The sequence below is a fragment of the Cryptomeria japonica genome, unplaced genomic scaffold, assembly GCF_030272615.1.
Source record: "Cryptomeria japonica unplaced genomic scaffold, Sugi_1.0 HiC_scaffold_447, whole genome shotgun sequence".
Lineage (NCBI taxonomy): Eukaryota > Viridiplantae > Streptophyta > Pinopsida > Cupressales > Cupressaceae > Cryptomeria > Cryptomeria japonica.
Genome location: NW_026729267.1, coordinates 1 through 15,351, shown reverse-complemented (window position 1 = coordinate 15,351; position 15,351 = coordinate 1). Strand labels below are relative to the sequence as shown.

At 31.4% G+C, this 15,351-nt stretch overlaps 1 protein-coding gene across 1 annotated transcript; it reads left to right on the top strand.

Moving 5' to 3' along the window:
• Positions 1–2,966: 2,966 nt before the first annotated feature.
• LOC131871709 (receptor-like protein EIX2) lies at positions 2,967–5,927 on the top strand. Its single transcript, XM_059215994.1, has one exon. It carries the CDS (start codon positions 2,967–2,969, stop codon positions 5,925–5,927), a length of 2,961 nt encoding a protein of 986 aa, XP_059071977.1.
• Positions 5,928–15,351: the final 9,424 nt, after the last annotated feature.

Here is a 15,351-nt window from a genome sequence, read left to right as displayed (position 1 = left end):
TCTAGGCATGAATATGTGACACCTCCTCCATTTAATACCCATATGGATAATTGATGAAGTCTGTGATCAATTATATTTTTTTAGCACTCTGAATGTTGCAGTTTTATTGTAATGTATTTTTCTGGATTTGATTGTGTGTATTTTTTCCCATCAATGTTTCAAATCACACTTCGTGATTCATCATCAGGATGAAAAGAATTCCAAAGACAGGATGATCTTTCATGTCTTTGGAATTCTTTTCATCCTGATGATGAATCACGGAGTGTGATTTGAAACGTTGATGGGAAAAAATACACACAATCGAATCCAGAAAAATACATTAGAATACAAAATGGACTGTGGAAATCTCATAGCTTTAATTGCGGTTTTAGTTTAGCTATAACCGTGATATGATTATAAAGTGACATAGTGCCATATTTTGTAATGTTCTCAAAACTCCATTGTTATTTTTCTACTATCTATTGATCCATATCCAATTGAGATATAAATCTCATATGATTGTGTTTCTAATGTCAGCTAACTGTGTTGCTTGCAGCCATATATATATATATATATATATATATATATATATATATATATATATATATATATATATATATATATATATATATATATATATATATATATATATATATATATATATATATATATATATATATATATATATATATATATGACTATAAACCCTCAAATGGAGACAATAATAGTACACCTATTAAATTCAATGATACAAACAATGAAAATGAAACCCTCAACATTGTAGACCGCGATAATACTCTATTTTTCTGGCTGTCTATATAATTATTGTGGCATTATAAACAACTCGAGAGATGATTGAAATGAAATCGTCAACACCATTTAAAGAAATGATGGAATTACAAACAATGGAGAGAATAACAGTACACAAATAATCAAATTTTTTGCCATTCTCTGTGAGGATTTCGGCAATATTATACTGTCAGAGAGCATTTTAATGAAACCCTAAACCACATACAAAGAAATCATCAATAGACAAAGCATAATGCAGGTACGAAGGAGCATAAACCGTCATTGGAAATCCAATATGCAAGGAGGAAGAGCACGTGGGTTACCTTGTAGAGGGAGAGCAGAAGGACTGGTGTTGTAGACAGTCAAGTGGAAAGAGAAATGGTGGAGAATAAGGTTTGCAGAGCAAGCAATGAAAATGCCCCCAAAAATCTTCATTTTCCAAAGTTTTTAGAGGCAACATAGTTGACGGTATTTCTTGCCAAGTAGGCCCATAACAGGTACGCAGGAAGGCGGTTATGGGTGGTCAACAAATTTTTTGACCACTCATTTTAAACTTTATAATATATAAAATATGCTTTAAACATATACCTAAATTAATATATTTAGGTACATATTAATTTGTAAAAAGGTGAATATTATAATTGTTATAAGATATTTTATAAATATTTATTGGTCTTGTTGTGTGCGGTTATTGGCGCAATAGAGATCAAGTATTAGGCAACACTTTGAAATGACCAATTTTTGACCATTTTATGCATAACAACTTGTACAAATCGGATTGTTATCAGACGGGTAAAAAGAGGGAACACAATTGTATCAAAACATGTCACGTGATGATAGGCACAAGAGAAAACAAGGCCAGTCTTGACTGCGAACTTTACAGCTGTATGCAAACAAGAATCAAATTTAAATGATGCTATGAATGGAAATCTATCTTGCATGTTATATAATCATTTGTATCTTGTCCTTTGAAGATAAAATAGAAATCAAAGATTCTTATGTTTGATGATTTAGGGCATGTCCCCATGCTGCTGCTTAGCTTATTTCGGCTAGCAGCAACTGCACTTGCCCCATGGAAAGCAAAATTGCTAGTTATTTTTATGCAATTCTCTTAAATTATTTTTGTAAATAAAATTATTAGTAATATTCTTGCAAATAAAATTTCTAGGCAAAAAAAGGAGAGGGAATAAATATGGCAAAGCCAGATGTCAGTTTTTTTAATTTTTTAAATAAGCAGCTATTGCTTATTTCTAGCCCCCCTTTTTTTCAATTTTTAAGCAGCTGCTGCTCTACCAAAATAGGGGAAGATTCCAATTTATCTTTTTTTGCTAATTAAAATTTTGCACGGGAACACTCTAGTTGCTTAAATTTAAGCAGAAAATGTTCATAAGTAGCCGCATGGGGACATGGGGCTAGTCATGATTCAATCAATCTCATAACATTTTGTATTAAGTATTGCGAAGAATAACATGGTCTATTGAGGGTAATATGTGAAGTTCTTAAAAGGAACTATGTGTGTATGCTAGTAAAGAGAGATGATGGTTTACTTTCTTGACATCTAAAATTAAAAATGTAATTTAATTTATCTTCAGATTTCCTAAATGTGACATTATAATCAAAATTTTAAAACTTTAAACTCATAAAGATTCCAAAAAATAATTGTAAAATTCTGATAATCAATTTATTTGATTTAATAGTATCTAAATCACCTATATTTATGTCTAAATAAGATGTATCTAAATGTTTTCCATCAATCTTTACATATTTGATAAAAGATATCAGTATGTGTGATTCTAATTCTACAACCCCTAACCCATAAAAAATATAAACTATGTGTTACTCCAAATCGACCCTTTAAATTCTTATAGTTATACTTGCAACTACCACCTAGAGTAAACAAATTAATTCATTAAAATATAGAAAAACCTTTCTCTTTCAAAATATGCGAAAAATTCGTCAAAGTGACGTGTGAAGTGACGATATGGTTTTCCTATTATTTTCTATCGTCGTGGATTAAGATATCCAGACTTTTGTAGTCTTTGCAAGTCAAAGTCGGTGTAAAAGTTGCCGTGTTTTTATCAAGTCATGTGTTGCGAAAACACAAAATTTATCAATCCCAACATCTTTAAAGATTCATTGAATTATTTTTATTGTTCAGTTATTTATATCTCACTAGGGGAAGAATTGTAAATTGCGCAATGTATCCACTTTCGTTCAAGATGACTGCGGGCTGTGGTTTTTTGTTGATATGGGTAATAATGCTCCATTCTCAATTCCCATTTTCAACAGGGTGTTTACAAGATGAAAGAAGTTACTTGCTGGATTTCAAGGCTGGGCTTAATTTGTCTTCAGGTCGGTTATCCTCTTGGCGGGGATTCAACTGTTGCGACTGGGAGGGTGTTGCCTGTGATTACCACACATCCCATGTCATTCGCCTTGATTTAAGTAATGACCCTTATCAGTTCAAACAGCAGTTGACTGGTGAAGTTCGTACATCGCTGTGTAATCTGCAGCATCTACAGTACTTAGATCTCAGCTGGAATGACTTCAATGGTACTTCTATCCCTCCCCAGCTTTTAAAATTGCATAGACTTGAGTTTCTTAGCTTGAAAAATGCTGGATTTGGAGGTGAAGTCCCTCTGGAGTTGGGAAATATGTCAAGCTTGCGTCATTTGGATATTTCAGATAACTTCTGGCTAATTCAAAATTCAACATATGACTACTGGGACGATGAGCCATGCTTGAAGAGTAGCAGTTTTGATGCATGGGTAAGAAATCTAAGAAGCTTGGAGTTCTTGGATATGAGTAATGTGAACCTGAGCATGGCATCTGAGCACTGGGGTGATGCCCTTAGCGGTCTTCCCAATCTTACCCAGATTCACTTGTCTGACTGTGAGCTCTCAGGTAATATTCCAGATCTCTCAAACCTTACCCGTTTATCACATCTGCATATAGCTTACAATTCATTCCCGGTTCAACTACCCTCTTGGTTTGAGAATGTGTCCTCATTGGTTTCAGTTGATCTGTCCTCCTGTGGTATAAATGGTTTCATCCCTTCCAATTTCATGCCCCGCTCAAGAATGAGCAATCTTGTGCTTGATTCTAACTACGGCTTGAAAGGAAACCTTTCTTTCATGGTAAGCCATTCTTCCTCACTAGTCGTGCTATCCCTTAGTCACTGTAATTTAACGGGAGTGTTCCCCACTTCTATTGCAAATTTCTCAAAACTTATGACCATGGATCTGGGGTACAACAATTTGGAGGGCAGTATACCATCCTCTTTTGGCAGCTTAACCTCCCTTAGATATCTGTACCTTAATTACAACCAGTTAAGTGGTCAGATTCCTCCGTCTCTGTGTCAGCTTCCAACATTGAGTAGCCTCTATCTAGGCGATAACCAGCTGTCAGGAGCAATTCCAGATTGCATTTCAAAGTTGGCCAGTTTAAACGTATTGTCACTTCTTTCCAGCGGATTAAGAGGGAACATTTCACTTCAACTATTTGAAAATCTAACCCGCCTTGAACAATTGGACCTTTCAGAAAATCAGTTTGTCATTGACATCTCTACAAGCTGGGTTCCTAAGTTTGCCCACCTGTATATTCTCGAATTGCAGTCTTGCAATATAGAAGGCAACTTCCCTGCATTTTTGTCCCAGCAGTATCAATTGTCCTGGCTAGATCTTTCAGATAACAACATTGTGGGAAATCTTCCTTCGTGGCTGTGGGATCTTCCTAATCTTGATCTGCTCAATCTTTCAAATAACCAACTGGAAGGTTCTCTACCTCGCAAGATATCTCATAGTTTTTATACAGTGGACTTGCATGGGAATAGAGTATATGGCTCTCTTCCTGCTCTTGATTTTGCTGCAAATGCATTAGATCTGTCAAATAATGGGTTTAATGGCTCTATTCCTACAACAATTGGGATATTTGACACTCTATCATTGTCAGGGAATAATTTGACTGGAGAAATTCCAAGTTCTATATGTAACAATTCAGATTATCATAGAGTTTTGGACCTCTCAAAGAACAAGTTGACAGGTATGATTCCTTCAAATATTGGGCAGTGTTCTGGAATGGAAATTTTAAAATTGGCTCAAAATGTTTTGCAAGGGGAGATTCCGAAGGAGTTAGGAAATCTGCAGAGTCTTCGCACATTAAATCTCAATGGTAACAGGTTGCAAGGTATTATTCCACCATCTATTGCGAATTGCACAGATCTACAAATATTTGATCTAGGAAATAACAATTTTGAAGGTAGCATTCCTGTTTGGATTGAAAAGTTGACAGATTTGAGAATTCTTAGCTTGGCTTCTAATAAATTTGATGGTAGAATTCCACCCCAGCTGTTCAGGTTGCAATATCTTCAAATTCTAGATTTACCTGATAATCAATTATCAGGAAATATACCTTCAGATGTGAGCAAGTTATGTGCTTTGGTCAATAATTCACAAAGTTTTCATTTACAATATTCTTCATATTATCTAGAGGCTGGAAGTTTGGACAGAGAGTATGGAATGAATTTTGCTGATGAAGTAACAGTTTGGATAAAAGGAAGGAGAACTCCATACTCTAAAATAATTGGACAAGACAAGTTCATGGATTTGTCACATAATAACTTGTCAGGAAATATTCCTTCAGAATTGGGGCTCTTGAGAGGATTAATTTCTCTCAACATATCAAAAAATAATCTAAGTGGGGTAATTCCAGAATCCTTGGGAGCCTTGACTTATTTGGAATCTTTGGATCTTTCAGAAAATAATTTGTTAGGAAAGATTCCTATTCAACTTTTAAATCTCACATTCCTTGCTGTGTTGAATCTTTCTGACAACAAGTTGTCAGGGTTAATACCACAAGGGAAGCAGTTTTCAACCTTTGAGATTTCTTCCTTTCTAGGAAATCCTAATCTTCATGGACCTCCCCTTGAAAACAGGACACAGAGTCTTGGTTTTGGTAGACAACATAATTACAAAGAATTGAATAATACAACCACTGAAAGTGTAGATGCAGTTGTAATGGATCGATGGTGGGCAGTGGGAGTGGGGTTAAGTTACGGAGTGGGATTTGCTACTGTGATTGCAGTGTTGTGCTTCCACATGAAATGGAGATACATGTGCTTTTCTTTCATGGATAATTTTATCTATGACCTTTGTGAATAGTGAATCCCTGAAGCTATTTCACAAAAGATGCTCTGAGCTTTTGCTTGGATTATTCCACATTTGGGTTGTCACTCATATTTATGTTTGTTTACTTGCATTGTCATGTGTGCTATTTTTTCTTTTTCAAATGAGTAGTACTACAAAATGTACTCTTTTCTAAATGTATGGATTTTGTTCTTATTTTAACCTTCCACAATTAATGATTAGAATTATAAAACAGGTTACAAAATTTTGAAAGTTGTTTCCTTTTATTTAAAAATTAAATGTAGTAATTGTGAAGAAAAATTGATCTATTAAAATGTCTATATAATATTATTTTACAAGATAAATGCTTTGTTTCTAGATGTTTCACTCATACAACACCTAATTTTCTCTCTCACATATAATAGTCAATGCTAAATACATATAAAATTTATTACATTGTTCTTTTTAACAATTTTCTTTTCTCTAATAAAATAAAAAATATACACATAACCATATTCTATATTTTTAAAGGTTGAGATTGAAAACTACAAAATTGCTTAGCTACTTCAACTGAGGCGATGTCTATGCAACCAACATAATGACAATAATAAAGAATAAATTGCACTTCTAATAAAAGAGCAAATGAATTATTTTATTAGTTGGATAGCCATTTTGCTTCAAATGATATGGCAAGTTTGATTTTTTGATGTCATTTTATCGATATCAGTATATACAAATGGTAGAAAAGTAGTTTTTTTGGGATAGCGCCTAATTTTCTTCAAGTGCTTAGTCATTTTCAAACTTCAAATTGAGTGGTTATAGAAGCATTGTTCTAACAAAATCGTACATGCTTTCCCACTTCCTTATTCTGTGAAAATTATAGGAAAAAGAGGAAATAAAGTTGTCACTCCACTTGTAAAAGTAGTTTGGTCAGCAATGAATAGTAAAAGATGTTTTAGTGTAGAGATGGTAAGATAGGGTGTGGCCCCACTCAAACATGAGTGACAACATGTAGCGCTATCGTGAAAGTTCATCTTCATTTACTTATAAAACTATGCTAGCCACTTCAAACAAACTCATGTGAATGTACACATAAAAAGACCATTAGTGCATAAAAATATATATGAATTCAACATTAGATTATTATAAATGTGAAGACAAATAGTGTAATTTGGTTTAGTGTCTACCATAGAGTATAGTCTAGCATGTAGAGTTAAAAATATTATGTGATCTAGAAAATGTATTCATGGTGTGATTTATGGAAGAGATTTTGAAAATTATGGATTTGGAACTCATGTTTATCACATGATGTATGCAACCATGTACTGATTTTAAATGATAATATGGATGGAATTGTCATTCAAAAGGATAACATGTATGGATTAACATGTAGACTAATATGGTTAAATGGAGACTTTCTATTGGCTTCCATGATAAATCAATGCATAAAATTCATTTTCTATATACCAAAATGATACATGTAGGAACATATAATTGTGTCGTTTCTATTATGCAAGCACAATGGGTAGGAATTGTATTGACTCATTTTATATGTCAAGCCAGAATACAATGGAAAATATCCATTCGTCCTATTAATTTTGAAACAGAGCTATAGGGAGATTGATTTTGGTTTGCCTCAATTTTGTAAAGAAATTTCAATTCATAGTTTTTTCTTGCAAATGCTGCCATTGTTTTTTCTTGGTTTTTTTACATGTGTGTAGAGTTCCGTTTGTGCCTTTAGATATTGCCGCCAAATTAATTAGCCAGCCTATTATTAGCAAGTTCTATAGAATTGGGTGGATAGCTGATATGGTTGGTAGACTATAAATGGTTAGCAGTAGTGTTATTTCTTTTCCCTTTGACGATGAGTGGGGGAATGGAAGAGATTAAATGTTAGAGGTATATTTGTAAAGTAGTATGGTGAAGTTTTGCCATATTGAGTTTATTAAATTATATTGTATTAAAGGACTGGTCAGCTTTTGCCATTCCAAGTTTATTAAATTATATATAGCCTATCAATGATAAAAAAAAATTCTTTTTTTTTTCTTTTAAAAGCTTTTGACAAATTTAGGTGATCCTTTTTAATGTCTAAATCATAAATTAAATTTATTAGATTTTCATAGTTCATGTTGTTGATTGTAATATATTATTGAGTTCAACTGTGTAAGAATTTTTCGCATCAATGTTTGGGGTCACGTTCCCTAAACCATCATCAAGATGAAACAAAATAATTGAAAGAAAATTGAAAGAGAACATAATTTTTAAAGTACTTTGTGGTCTCAAAGAGGGAATTTTATTTTCCACAATATATTTGTAATTATAAATTTGTTGCAAAATTAAATTGTTATTAAAAATCTGAAAAAGAAAGAAACATTTCAAAAAATTTGTTATTGTATTTTAACAAGTAAAAATAGGGATCTGGGCTAGACCGGAGGTTTTCTTCCCTCCATTCTTTCCTATCGGTGCCCACACCAAATGGAGGTGTATATGTAATTCTATCTATTTTTTAAATTAATAAAATTCTTTGGCCTCGGCCTTTTATTGATAAAAAAAAAAAATGTATATTGAAGTATTGAATATATATGTTTCCAAATTTATGATTTTTTATAAAAATTATGTTTTGAAATGATTACTATTATAATTATTAAAAATGACTATATAAAATTTTATTTGTTAAAATATAATTATTATTTTAAAGTTACCTTACATTTTTTTTTCTTTTTTAACATGAGTTTTTTAAATTGATCTAAAATAAATTTATGAAGTTAAAAAATTATAAATAAATAAAAATTGATATATAAAAAATGTATTTAAATAGTACAATTTTGAAGTAATTTCAAAAAAATGAAACATAAAATTTTATTCTTTGTCAACACCTTATCATTATTTTTTTTTAAATGAATCACATTTTACATTTTGATAAAATTTAATTTAATTTTAATGAATATTGCAATTTACTAAATCTATTTTTTTTTTTATAAGTACATTATTGGCTGAGATATTTGTTGAATTTTTCGGAATTTTTCGCTAAAGTTGGTACTTTGTCTTATTTTGGTTCATGGGACTCATTTGAATAAAAAATGCCCTCAAAGAATTGTGTAGATGATGAGTTTTCATGTTGGCGTACCCATAAAAGGATCTCAAGATCAAATCACATAGGTGGCTAGCCTAATATGATACTTACCATAGGATTACCCTATTTATCCATGGGGCAATTTTGTCATTATGTTACAATTTTTTTAGCATACAAGTATATTATGTTAAAGGATATTATTTTAAATATTGTTATAGAATAAAACAGAAAAAATGCAAAATAAATAAGTATATTATTAATTAATTATTATATTTATATTAAAATTAAAATAATTTAATGTAATATAATTTTTTTAAATTAAAAATAAAAAAAAATTATTAAATAATTATGTGTGTTGTAGTAATTCTCATTAAATTGAAACTTAGAACTTATGTTAAAATTTAAGGAACAATTCACTGATTGTTCTAATTTACTTTGCTAAATGAATGATTTTGTAAACTATTTACCATAATTCACTGATTGTTCTAATTTACTTTGCTAAATGAATGATTTTGTATACTATTTACCATAGTGATGATAAAAGTTACTACTATAGATTAAGCATCTTCCATATCTAGAAATTAAATTTTGAACCTCATAATGACCCTTGCTTCGGAATATTTATATGGATTTGATTGGTTTGTGTTAATAAACAGAGCTGAAATGATTGAAATAGAATATTTTGGTATAAAATAAGTTATGAAAATAGTGATAAATTAAATCAAATTAATTTAATATGAAAATATGATTTTTAATTAATTTAAATGAATCTTTTGTGCATATGGAAAACTGCTCTCTCTATCATATTACTTTATATAATCAACCTATACCTCTTTATGGTGCAATTGCTAGTTAATAGTGTCTTCGACCAACAAAAACCAACAAATTAACCATAGATGAAGCAATTAACCTTTGGAAAGGAGCAAGCATTAAATTTGAGGAAACTTATGATTGGGATTTCAACTAACAAAATCACAAATTTGACTCTACATGAACTCTCTATGTTCAACATCAACAATTTGACATGCCCATAGTACAACCATTTGAAACAAACCATAACAATCCCTTAAGAAAATATGCTAATAAAGACTTATATATTACACTTAAATTTTATATTTTAAGAAAAAGGTTTAAAGTGCGAACTTACCATTTAAAGAAGCAATCTTTTATTATCTGTGGAAAGTTGTTTTCTAATTATGCTGAAGGTGTCTCCTTCTATGAAATGGACGACCTCAAAAATTTAATCAGCGGTGTACATTTCACTAGAGGTGTGCAAGACGATTGGAAATGTTTCAACCATTGATAACTCTTCACCCTATTTCGCCATCTGCGTATGATGCCGCGCGAATGAATGAAGGACAACGTCTAATGTGTACTCCTTGCAGTTCTTGAACCTTTTTAAAATCCGTATTGCAGAGTTGTGGGAGCACTGTTTTAGATTTGCTTGAGATTGAGAAATCGTAATTATTACCACGATCTGTATGATAAATACACAGCAAAGCTCAAAGAAATACGTACCTTTTTTATATTTACTTATGATGAATGGTTATCTTTTTATGAGTAAAATGTCTGAAAAGGAAAGCTGTTATATTGTCGTAAGTGATCTATATATGTTTGTTTTGAATTTTTTAATATATCATTTTATTTTATTCATTAGGGTAATATTTTTTTTTTCATTTTTTAATTTAGAATCTACTTTACAACATTATTCGTAATTAAAAAAAATTAATTAAATGAGATCAAGATAAATATCAATCCAGTTAGATTTCATTTTCACTACTACAATTATAGGTCGTTGTAGATATGCTTTCTAACCATTTCTATTTTTCGTCTTTCACTCATTTAAATGTCTAAACATCACTTTGACCTTTTCTATTTATAGATATTTATTTAAATAATTAGTGATGATTAAATTAGAGTATTAGATTTAAAATACAAATTAATAATAAATATTATTTACATTCTATCTAATATTATATTATAATTTATAGATTATTAACATTTTTTTTATAATTGTAAAAAAAAAATTAAGTTCTTAAATTTAATATTATGTAACAAATAATAAATTAATTTAATATTATTTTGTAATTATTTATTTATAAATTTAATTATATGTTATAAATATAATAGTAATAGTTATTTCAATTAATAATTTAATTTGTATACTATAGAGATATAATAAAATAAATTAGATTAAATTAAATTTAATATGATTATTGAATAGATTATAGAAATAAATTTGTTATTAAATTTAATACTATAGAATAAATAGTAATTTAATTTAATATTAATTTATATTTATTTATAAATTTATTATGATACTATAAATATAAAAATAAGAGTTTCTTAGTTAATAATTAAATTTGTATAATATAGAGGAGTAATAAAATAAATTAGATTAAATTAAATTTAATATGATTATTGAATAGAAAATCAAAGCTAATGTTAGTTTATTTTAAAATGTTATTATCAACACATAAAATTCATTAGAAGAGTATGAGGTTGTATGGGCCTTAAGAGGAATTGAACTCATAATGTATATCTCTACTTTCTTGTCTCCTCCTCTATCTCTAAACATGTCTCCATCTCCCTATCTATTCATCTCTCTTCCTAGACCTCTATATCTACATCCATTTACCTCTCTATTTCAACATATTGCTTCCTCCATCTCTCCCTCTATCTCTACCTCATTATCTCTCCATATGTTTCTACCTCTATATATCTCACCTTCTCTACCTCTATATATATTTCTATCCCTCACTCTCACATTCTCTCCCTATCTCTCCCTCTCTATATATTTATCTCTTCCAGTTGTTTCTATCCATTTCTCTTGATCTCTCCCTCTCTATATATTTATCTCTTCCAGTTGTTTCTATCCATCTCTCTTGATCTCTCCCTCTCCTCTCCATATCCCTCTTCCTCTCCTTCTCCCTCTCCATCTCTATTTATATCTTTCTCTATATCTGTCTCCTTACTTGTCTCTCTCTCTCCCCCTCATCCTCTCTCTCCCCCTATTGCAAACATAACATCAGGTTATTAGTAATGTACCCTAATTGTCTCCTTCATTTAGAGATTTTGTTTTAGTCTTGTTTAAATCCTTATATATAGTTGTATATTTGATTTAACCCTATTAATTATCCATTGAGATCTTTTATATCTCTCTATATATCACCCCCTCTTTTCTTCTTTATTCATGGAGGTCCCTCTCTCTATATCCATATATATTTATCTATCTCTCTTTGTCCACCCTCCTCTTCTTCTTCTCCTCTCTTTCTACCTGTCTCTCCCCCTCTCTCACCCCTATTCTCTCTCCTTCCTCTACTTATTTCTCTCCCCCTCGCTAAGCCTCTTCTATCTCCCCTCTCATCTCTCCCTCCCTCCATCCCTACCCCTTCTCTCCCTCCCATATTTATGCATCTCTACCTCTTTCTCTCTCCCTCTCTATACTTTGTCTCTCCATCTCTATCTATATATCTCTACTTTCTATTTCTATGTCTCTCTATCTATCTCTCTATCTCTATTTCCCTCTCCCCCCCTCTCTCTATATCTTATTGTATTTCCTCATATCTTTTACTCTCTATCACTCTATCTCATCATCTAGATATCTATATCTATATCCTTCTCTCCCTCTTCCTCTCCCTCTATATCTCTTTATCTCTCTATCTCTCCCTATCTATCTCCTTACATCAATCTACCATACATCTCCCTCTATCTCTCTCTCCACCCCTCTATTTCTAGATATGTCTCCCTCTCTCCCTCTTCCTAGACCTCTATACCTACATGTTTTTGCCTCTCTATCTCTATCTCTCCATATCACTCTACCCATATATTATTCCTCTCTCTATTCCTCTCCTTATATAACTTCCTATCATGATCCATCTCTTTCCATCTCTCCCTCTCTCTCCCTCTCATCATACTTATCTCTTCTAGATCTATGTCTCTTTGTCTTATCTCTTTCTTTATCTCTCCCTCTCATTTTCTCTATATCCCTCTTTACACCTCTATCTCTCCCTCATTCCTCCTCTCTCCTTGTTGCAAGCATAACATGACCTTGTTGGTAATTGAACCTGATTATGTTCCTAATTCAAACATTATTTCAATCATGTTTAGATCCTTGTAAGTGGATGCATAATTGATTTGTAGCTAACACTTCTCCATTCATACCTATGCTGGACAAACAACATTACTTGCTAAATGGTCAACCAAATGACCTTATCTACTACACAAATGTAGGCAAAAAAAATCAAAATTTACTCCAATTGTCCTTTTATGCCTATTCGGCATACCCATTGCACACCAAGGTGCAATTGCTAGTTATGCCTTCGGCGTACCCTTTATGAAGTATTCCAATTCACTTTACAAATCAATGGTTCTAATTGTCGGAGAGACCTTGCAAGACGATTAAAACACTAGTGATTGTTAGATTTCCCATGAAGTTTTCACCGATATTATGTTTCCCATCGTCACTTTTTACATGCACAAGCTCTTTTTAACGGTTCTTTTCCCTTTTTTGGGTCCCCGCCATTAATATTCTCGTTCTGCGGCTCGTCGTTGTACTATCTTTGTAGCACTGAATAAAACATTGCCATTACTATTGGGAGCTATATTTCATTACTTCGGAATACACACCAGTACTATTGGGAGCTATATTTGATTAATGAATCTGTACCCTTCGATAGCTCAAATTTGATTGGATAGGATATAAAGGTACGAAGGCTAGTAGTATGAACGTCCACCTAGACCTAGCCACCTAAGCCAACTTTTATAGATTCATGTGTATTTTAATTCAATAGTAATACTAGATAATAAATATGGAGTTTAGTAAAAAAAACTAAAAAAATTAATAGGTAGAATTTGATCAGATCTTGTATTCATAAAATTAATAGGTAGAATTTGATTAGATCTTGTATTCTTGAATCACAAGGTATAGGAGAAGTATTTATCTAGCTAGCATGTCTTTTTAAAATGATGGAAAATAGATTTTTTTTACTAATTATATTTTAATAAAGTTGTCTATATCTTTTTCAGTTGTTATTGTAGTTTGACTAGTTTGCAATTTTTTTGGAAATAATAGTGGCAATGACAATTATTATAATTTTTAAGCTTTATAATATGTGTAGTCACATAAATCTGTCCAGCTTAATTAAATGAATATTTTGTATTTATTTGATTAAAAATCCACTAGCCATCAGTTAATTAAATTAATATTTAATTAATTCATCCCCAAACATTCTTCTATTAAATAAATAAATTATTCAGTTTATTTTAATTCATTCATTAAATCAAATTCCATTCAATTAAATAAATAAAATCTATTTATTTAATAAAATCACTTTTTCCTCTTTTAAATAAATTAAATAAAATATTTATTTAAATCATTATCCCCATCCCACTTGCATTTTCCTACAAAATCCACTTGTATGCCTAAACCCCTTCTAGAATTTTCTAATCACTTATAAATAACCTAACCCCTTCTCTAAACTTTGTCACATTCCTAAGCAAAAGGGAAGTCACTTCTCAAACCCTCAAAGTCTTTGATAACCATTAAAGGCTTTCAACCTTCAACCACTAAATGGCTCAAAGTCTTTGATAACCATTGAAGGCTTTCAACCTTCAACCACTTAATCCCCAAAGTCTCCAAAAACCATTAATGGTTAACCCAAACCCTTCCACATAGTTAAAACATTTGTTTTGACTCAACCTCTACCCAACCCAAGGGTCTCATCAAGCCTTTAATGCTTTGACCATGATTATCTCTTAATCATTTGCACAAAGGTTTATTCTTGGATTAATTCCTAGTCCAGTGGGTAATCCTAATTTAGACTTGACTCTTAGCCTTTAGATAACCATGAGGTCTTCTCAGGCCTTTAAAGCCTCCAAACTCTTCTTTCAACCCAACCCCATGTGGACATTTGTCATCATTTCATTGGTGCCAATGTGCACATGGATCCCCAACTTTCAAGCTTGACCCTTGATTAAACCCTTCAATCCTGGCCATCCATTGCTCCATTTTTCCTATAAATAGAGCCCATTCCTTCATAATCCAGATCCTGAAAACTTGTATGCATCTAAGCTATAGACATTTTAGAGAGCATTTTAGCATAAGCAATCTAACATCTTATCATTTTGGTTAAAATACATCATTTTAGCATAGTATTAGCTTTTATTTCATATTTAGAGCTATACTACAATCTCAATCCTCCATAAGCATCCATAGTGCAAAAAGCTGCTGAGAGCTACACTATTTTGGAACTTGGAGAGGAGAGGAACAAGGGAGAAGAAGCTAAGGCCATGCTAAGAGGCAGTTGGAGATGTCTCATGATCTTTGTTTTACTTATTAGATATATTAGCATGTCTCTTTGTGTCTCTTTTGGTATGCCTTCATAG